Source organism: Pholis gunnellus, assembly GCF_910591455.1.
Source record: "Pholis gunnellus genome assembly, chromosome: 17".
Lineage (NCBI taxonomy): Eukaryota > Metazoa > Chordata > Actinopteri > Perciformes > Pholidae > Pholis > Pholis gunnellus.
The window spans coordinates 13,355,846-13,364,219 of record NC_136544.1 but is presented as its reverse complement, the minus strand read 5'-3'; the positions used below and the strand labels follow the sequence as shown (position 1 = coordinate 13,364,219).

The following is an 8,374-nucleotide window of genomic DNA, read 5'->3' as shown; positions in this document are numbered from 1 at the left end:
GACATAAATGGCTCTTACAGTATGACGGATGGGAGGCAAAATCAAAAGCCCTCAGGACTGGAAGCTGTCATAGCCGAAGACAAGACTTCATCTAATGCAACTGCATCGTTAATAGTGTGTTTCAAAGTATACGGCGGATGACAAAATCTGGATGTTCACTGTACTCACGAGCTTAAGTACACATGGTGTAATACAAACAAAACAACGGCACATACTCGACATGCTTTGTACGGTATAGAAGTACAAACTTCCACATGAACTATGTACGGACACGCATGCACGCACACGTTTCTATACAATCTAAACAATCACGCTCACCTCCTGCTGCGACAGGCATCCAGGTCTTCCTGCAGCAGCGAGGCTCTCTTCTGAAGGAAGTTAACCTGCAAACACGGACACACAATGCAACACATGGCACAGGGTAAAACTGATTAGTTGTTTAATCAGAACGAGGGAAGTAGGAAACCGGCGCGCTTCAGAATGCAGAAACTGGAAGCGGAGACGCGTGATGGCTTTGGCATTGTGCTTTTGGGTGGAGGGGGTGAGCCGGGGTGGAAGAAAGGCTCGGTTGTTGAGTCCAGGGGTCAGGACCAGCAGGGGTTAGGGGGGGTCAGGAGATTAGGGCAGCGGGGTTAAGGCACATGGGGACAGAGGGAAGATTATGAGCCAGGTTAGTCGAGGTTAGGACACGGCGAGAGGTTCTTTTGTTTGGCTACAAAGTGCGAGTTTATTTATGAAGTGTCTTTGGGCCCGAAGTGAAAATAAACCTCCGTCTACATTTACACGGCATCCCGAAGCCTGGCAGAGAAATGGCGGCTCCAAAAAAAGGATCCGTATTGTTCTGGGACTACCGTACTGGAGCCGAGGCTACATTCCTTTCTGTTGGGGGGAGACCTCAGGGAAGTTCTAGCATTTCATTTGGCACTTCACGGTGGTGAAGTAGATGCAAAACCCCAACGAAATGTGGTCGGATGCCTCCAGAGACACAGAAACTCTCCCCACCTTTTTTTTCCTTTTTTTTTTTTTTTGGTAAAATGAATGCGCTTTAATGTGAAAAACCTAAGACGTCGTCAATGAGAGGAGAGAGCGCTCTGGTCATGAATTACATCTTATAAACATATCCGATCACAGGGCTGTGGTCTGCGCACTGAAACGGGATCTTGGTAAAGCTATTTGAACAAGGCCGGGGTTTATGATGAGCTCCTTTCACAAAAAAACTTGCACCGCACTGTTTCATCGGCGTTTACAGAAAAAAAAAAATCCCTCTTTCGTTTACAATGTCACAGCTGATGAAGATGAAAAGCCCTTTATTGATATTGAGCGGCTCAGAGGAACAACAGGGCTACATGAATGTGGTTAAGCGAGGGGTGATCTGATGAAGAGGTGATATTAAGGTTAATAAAGAGGACTGTCAAGGACATAAATCGACTTTTAAAAGAACTGAGGATGAACTTTACTTTGAAAATCTGTCCGATAGACAGTATATTGTGTTTCAATATATGGACGAATGGAAGAGATATTTTATAGGTTCAAAATGGGAACCCGAGCGCCCGCGACGATTTTTAACATTCCTGAAACTAAAGCCACCGGATTGAACGTGTCAGCGTGTTTGTTCTGTTCCTGCCTGTATCTGATCGGTAATCTGGCAAACAGTCACTTCTCACCTGAGCTTTCAGAGAGGCGATGGTGTCCTCCAGTTCCTGCCTGAGCTCTGCTGGCATCAAGCCTCTGATCCTCTCCTCGTACTGCCGACGCACCGCGGTCACCTGAGACGACAGAGGGCGGGGCAGCCAAACAACGGTCGGTTAACTCAGGAGGAACACCTGAACAAATATGTGCATAAATCCGTATTACACAGCCCAATTAATACGTATGCATTATCCATGCACACAACTTTAAACTTGTGATCTTCAGCTGTATTTATAGCATTTATAAAAAAAAAAACATTGATACAATTAAAGACAAAATCAAGCAAATGACTAGTAATCAATTAAAATCTTTGCTGAATAAGTGACTCTGCTACCCATTCATCTAAACACACACTCAGACGGAGCGGCCAAGTGATTAGGACACACACACACACGCACACAGACAGTGGGTATCCCCTCTTTATTCATGGCTCGGAGTATTCCCTCGCTCTTCACAGCTCCTTCACATCTCCACAGGGGGTCCCACAGACTGGCACGGCTCGCTCTGCACAACACCCCCTACTGGCGGCTGCCGCCTACAGCCAGATGATCTCGACACAATGCATTTATGGGGCCCGACACAGCTGGGTTTGGAAGAGGACAGGGCCGCGGTGGAGGGCAGAGCACATCAAACGCAGTAGCAGCAGCAGCTCAACAGCTAGCTAGCTCCACTGGGGAGGACTGGAGGAAGTCTGTCTGGGGCTAAATTACACTCCACTAAACCAGAGTCTGATTATAGAAGTTGAAAAGTTTTTTTTTTTTTTTTTTTGGTAAACGCAACCCCCCCCTATTTCAGCCACAAACACACATGAATGGAACTCACACACATGCACAAGCGCGGAGCTTTGTTTTTTTACAGTGCTGTAAAGAAAAAAGAAAAAGAAAAAGAAGCATTTACAGCGTTTTGAAAAGAGTTGCCGGATCAATTAATTCAGAGCTTGATGAATAGTTTAACAGAGCTGGGAAGGAATCAACGGGGGCTGTGAAAAGCAACAGTTTCCCCCCCACCGCATATTTCAAGGTGTAACCAGGGGAGAGTCTGAGCATTTCAGCAGACCATAATGTCTTTGACAGAGCCAACGTCCGGCTCACATTAAGAACATCCCCACCCTCCCCTTCTCATCAGTCCGGCCTTTCATGTGAAGAGAGCGTGAATGAGGTGACGGGGGGAAAAGATTGGTTTTCCTAAAATCATTTTCCTGTTGTGTATTTAACTGATTGTTCTGGTTTCGGCTAATTAATCTTCTCGGGCACAATGAAAGGGATTGGGAAGCACTTCAAAGAACCCCCCCCCCCCCCATATAAATGATCCCAACATGAAGCGGTTCTCTTTGTCTCGGGCACAGTGCGCCGTAGATTAGACCGACACAACTTGGCCATTTCTTTTCAGGCTCCTTCTGCCCCATTCATTTTGAAAGTTTACAGACATATGTCTCTTTTTTCTTTTTTCTTCTTCTCTGTGTGAGAATGAAGTCAGGGATAATTTGAGAGTGACCTTTTCAAACAAGTGGCAATAAGAAGAAGAAGAAGAAGAAGAAAAAAAAAAAAAACGGGTTTCAGAAGCTTTAATTTAAATGTCCGGGAGTTGAAAAATCAGCTGAAGCCATGGGAGTGCAGATTTTCTATCTATCTATAGCAGCTTCTGTAGTCATAACAGAATGGCAAGCCAAGACAAAACACACTCCACTACCTCAGACCAAAGCAATAAACAATGGTTGAATAAACACATCCCTTACCAACCGCTCTGAATATAAGTCTAAGATTCTTCAAAAGCCACGCTCCTTAGCGTTTGCATTCTTGGTTCATGTATGGTGCAGTCGCCACAGCAATGAGAGATCCGCTCCGCCTAAATTACAAGCTCCTCTGTGGCAACGCCGTCTCCATTTCCCTCCCCATACATTAAGAACGGGCACGGCTACAACAATGGCGGCTTCACCGGGACTCACAGGGAGCAACGGGGGCCCCCGCTGGTGTTGGTACGGTCGGCGGGCCGATCCACCTGGACTAGAACGTATGCATTGTGGGTATGCAGCGTATCCGGCTTCTGTCTCAATGACCTCATGGCTATCACGACCTGCTAAACTTGTATTGTAGACGTTGTATTAATGCATAGTACATGAATTTTCCGTTTATCTACGTTGACCTGATGGCAGGACGATAATTGCTACACGGTTAGCAGACCGATCGCATCTTTCCACAGCACGGCTAACTACAGCTTGTGTGTGGGTGGAGGCAGCAGCAGCAGCGACTCCGTTGTGGAAAGGTATGCGCAGCTAACAGATCCAGAAAAAAAAACAAACAGCAAAAGGATCGGTAAAGTACCGTATCTCTCCATGGAGCATCTCTCAAAACTCCCCAAAGATGTCTGCTTTGCATCCTCTCGCCTCTTCCAGGGTCCCTCCTCTCTCATCTCTATCTTTCCTTCACGCAAACACATTTTTCTATTTCTTTCAACATCTTTTTTTTTTTTTGTACAGCAAAGGCATGTTTGTTTTTCTGACAGGTGGCAGGAGGCATGTGGCGGGAAAAAAAAAAGAAGAGAAAAAGAGCCTCCTCACCATTAGGACAGATGTCGGGTGCCTTTGAACAGTACTGCTGATCAAGCCTTCCGTGAGGTTTCGGTCATTGACGGACTCCAGATGAGAGTGAGCCGGATAGAAAAGGGATATGCAGGGAGGGGGGGGAGAGAAGTGTGCCACTATCTCCCAAAGCAATGAAAAAAGAAGGGACTTTGACTTTCAGGAGAAAAATCAGGTTTCATCTCCACAGCTCGTTTTAAAAATGAGATTTTTGTTTGTTCTTGATGAAGCGTAATTCTCTAGTTTTGAAGCCTGCGAGGAGCGGCAGTCGTTTTCCCCTCCCAGTCATCTTAAAATGACAACATTTCATCTATATATAGTCTTTAGATTGTGGTTTTGACTTTCCCTTGCGCTTGGTACCGTCACATGGCGTGGTTTTTGACAGCTGCCAGCAGAAAGAAACAAGCCCTCAACACTTTCAACGTTCAAATGAAGTTTGTCACATCGTTGGGAAGCTTGATGTATGCTAATGAAGTTGGGGTGTCTGTGTGTGCAGGCTTGCGTGGGACAGGTTGGGAGGGGTGGGGGTGAGTAGCTGCTGGAAAGACATTTTTGATATATACCCCCACCACCACCCCCTTGTTCCAAAGTGACAAAAAACCTTGTCAGGAACAAGGGGGTACATCAAAATGACGCCACTCACAAAGTTTGCACCTCCACATCCACTGAGTTGGCACCCGGAGTTCACCAAGGAGCGATTTGAATTCAAAAACACTTTGGTGCGAGAGGGGGAGAAAAAAGAGAAAAAAAAAGAAAACCGGTAGGAAGGAGGAGATTAGAAGTGGCTACAGATCTTTTTGAAGTTGTTAGAACTATGGGATGGATTGGTAGCTGCTGATGTAATATGCCTCAACAAAAACAGCGCACAGGAAGACGACTGAGACGACAGAACTTAAGTTCAACTCCTCTGCATTTCTTTTTTCTTTTTGTCGGCGTCGACACCGAAAACAATGTTTTATTTTGTATTCCACCAGGGTCCCATGACGCAGGAGAACATATCTCTAAAAACGTGTACATTTCGCCGTGCCCACTGTATCATTATGTATTCATACAAAGAGCTGTGCTCGTCAACATTCTGCTGCTCTCTTCAAGGAGACTTGAACCACACAAGGAGCTGCTGAGCCGCCATTTTAGAGTGCGAGCCTGCGAGGGCCCTGCAAGTGTAAGGCAGGCAACATCTGTGTGAAGTCTGGGCAGAAAGGCTGGTTCTTTTGCATGGGAGGGATCGGATTACAAAGACAAGTCTTGGCAGATAAACTATAGCGCAATATCGGCGCGAGGAGACAGAGAGTGGAGGATTATTATCATCATATACAAAAAAAAACAATCAACCGATGAGGACGCACTTACGCTAAATGCAAACGGTCACACACCAACCGAATAACAATACACAGCAGAAAGGCAGTTTTGCTATTGACATGCACCGTGCGCACACCACACCACACACACCTGACCTTAGGAGAGAGCAGGGTAGGAGGCAGGAACACATATATGATTCAGTCTCTCTCTCCGCACAGGGAGTAGAACTGTGACTCTTAGGGGTGCACACAAACACACACTTTAAGCTCTGTGAAAAAACACTGTGAAACCCAAGTTACGCGATTGTGCGAGGGTCTGCGTGGCGTAGATTTCATCATTAGAAGTCGTACTCTAAGGGCTCTGTGCAGACACACATGCCAGGAACCTGTCCATCCGATGAGAGACGGCTATTAGCGATGAAGACGTTGGTAAAGCTCTTCCTAGAACCGCGAGCTTCACATCTCATCCTTCCGTGGTATCCGTTGAAGCGTCGCTTTTAGATCGGGTTCGGCTGAGGTGCGGAGATTCCTCCATTCTAGCCCGACTGTGGCACACTTCCTGTTTGTGTCTTCGCTGCCAACTTTTGTCGCGGCGAAGCAATCTGCGATGGATTAGCGAAATGTGTTTGTGGCAGAGAGTTGAGAACCGTCAAGTACGTACAATTGGTACCAAATGCTGAATCAAATTCTCAGTCTTGTTTACCCGTTTCTTCGCTGTGACATATTGCCTGATTTAAATCATAATGTTGCTGATTTGTTCCCAGAAAAAAGAAGAAAAAAAAGCATCTTTGGTATCAGCACTAAAATCAGTTTCTTACTGGCGTCAGGATCAAAACAAGACTAAGCTCTATAGACCGCAAGCAATAAGTGGGTTTTGATTTAATGTGCAAAATAAAGGAGTAAATTAACTTTTATTAATAAAAAATGACATCCACAATATTTTTGTTTTTAAGTAAAATGTCATGTGTTGAACTCAGAATATATGTTGGCATCTTCAAAGCAGTGGACCAACGTCTGATTGAACCGTCATCATACCTATTAGTTTACGTCAACACCTTCCACTGCTATCACTGAGCCTCTAAAGTCACGCTACAAGCGGTTAACACGTAAACGACATGCCAAAGTGTTGCTCTTCACCTTGAGAGAGAAATATCAGAGAGCGGGTACATTTCTTTCAACTCTCTGCAGGAAAACATTTTCACCAATACATCTATTGATCGTGTCTTCAGTGATGGATCACCCGGTAAATAACACTAACAAAACACCAGTAATGCGAAGCAGAAAAAAAAAAAAAAAAAAAGAGTAACCCAAACTCGTATCCAGACGACGCAGTCTGACATCACAGCCCGGCGGGTTCAGGGGTCAGCTCCTCTTGGGCTATAGGAAACAACGCGCAGCGCCTCTGGGACGAGGTCAGCGACCAACGGCTCCTAAAAACCACTGACCCCCTTCCTGCAGATTTACGGCGGCCAGACACCGAGGTGTGTGACGAGTGTGTGAAGTGTGTACAAGGGTCAGTGGGCGGATCGCAGGGGACACAAGGGGATGAATGCCTTTGGTGTACATACCAGGGTACAAAGAAGAGCCTCCCGTGTGAGTGTAGTCATTAGTGCTTTCTTCTCTGTGTGTGTCAAGGTCAAAACAGAGCCTGATTACAGGGCATTCTGGGGAGCAATGGGGAGAGTGTGTGCGCACACACACACACACACACACACACACACACACACACACACACACACACACACACACACACACACACACACACACACACACACACACACACACACACACACACACACACACACACACAGAGAGGCTTCCCTCTGAACACAGGCGGTGGTGGCATTCCTGGCCCTAGGCGCTGGCTCTTGAAGCCAAATCTCAAGGAATTTGGGAAATGTGCGAGGGGGCATATCTGTGGCTCTGAACAGGAGAACGAGATGGTAGAGTGACGAGGGGAGGGCAGAAGGGATCCCGTTTCTTTTCTGTCTTTTGTGGCCCCCTGGAGGGTCTGGTAAGGATGGCAACTGAGGGTGAGGGGCTCGGGACACCGGGGGACGGGGGAGCAAAGGTGGGTGCTGGCAAGAAGCAAAGAGAGAGGTGTGAGGTGGGCCAGGAGGTCAGTCCGTGGGGACTTGGTTTGGTAACCTGAGGGTCAACTGGCTCAAGTATGGACCGGTAGATGAAGAGGTGCCAGTTTGCCTCCCGGGCACAGCCGTGAAGCTCTTGAGCAAGGCACCGGACCCCCAAACTGCTGTGTGCTACACATGTGTTGATTGACATCGATGAAAAAAGGCTGAGGCTGATGCGCCGGTAATGGCGAGGAGCAAATGAGTTTAAGCCTCTCCTGTGAATGCCCGACGAGCATGAAAAAGAAAACAGAGTGACGGTGTTACCTTCTCGTCGGTCTCGAGCTCCTTGCTAAGCAGCTTCTTCTCCGAGCAGTGCAGCTGCCTCTGTAGACTTCCCACCTTCTCCTGCAGAGCCTGGGGGAAGGGAGAGACAGTCAGTGTTGTCGGCTGACTGACGGGGGGAAAAAAGAACAGAAACTGCAGATCCGTGTGGTGAAATGTAAAGACACTTCTGAATGAGAAAACAAGACATACGGAGCCAACGAGAGAATATGCAGGACAGAGACAAATGAGACAGAAGGAAGGACAGAGGGACGGCGAGGAGAGATGCCGCCTGTGATTAGTCTTTGCGCGTTAAAAAGGCTAATAATGAAGTCATGACAGTAATTACTGGCAAGCTGGCCTCATTAAGCCCAAACTCATTTATAGACAAGGGCATGCAGAAAGAGAGAGAGAGA

General features: G+C 46.9%; 1 protein-coding gene across 1 annotated transcript in view; it reads right to left on the bottom strand.

Annotated features, from left to right (window-relative positions):
* Positions 1-314: 314 nt before the first annotated feature.
* Positions 315-8,374, bottom strand: part of cep112 (centrosomal protein 112) — a gene marked incomplete at both ends in the record, with an annotated part of 83,293 nt that continues 75,233 nt past the window's right edge. Inside the window, 3 exons of the mRNA XM_079176849.1 lie at positions 315-383; positions 1,665-1,766; positions 7,962-8,051. Of these exons, the coding sequence (XP_079032975.1) occupies positions 315-383; positions 1,665-1,766; positions 7,962-8,051 (261 nt within the window). The remainder of the gene's footprint in view (positions 384-1,664; positions 1,767-7,961; positions 8,052-8,374) is intronic.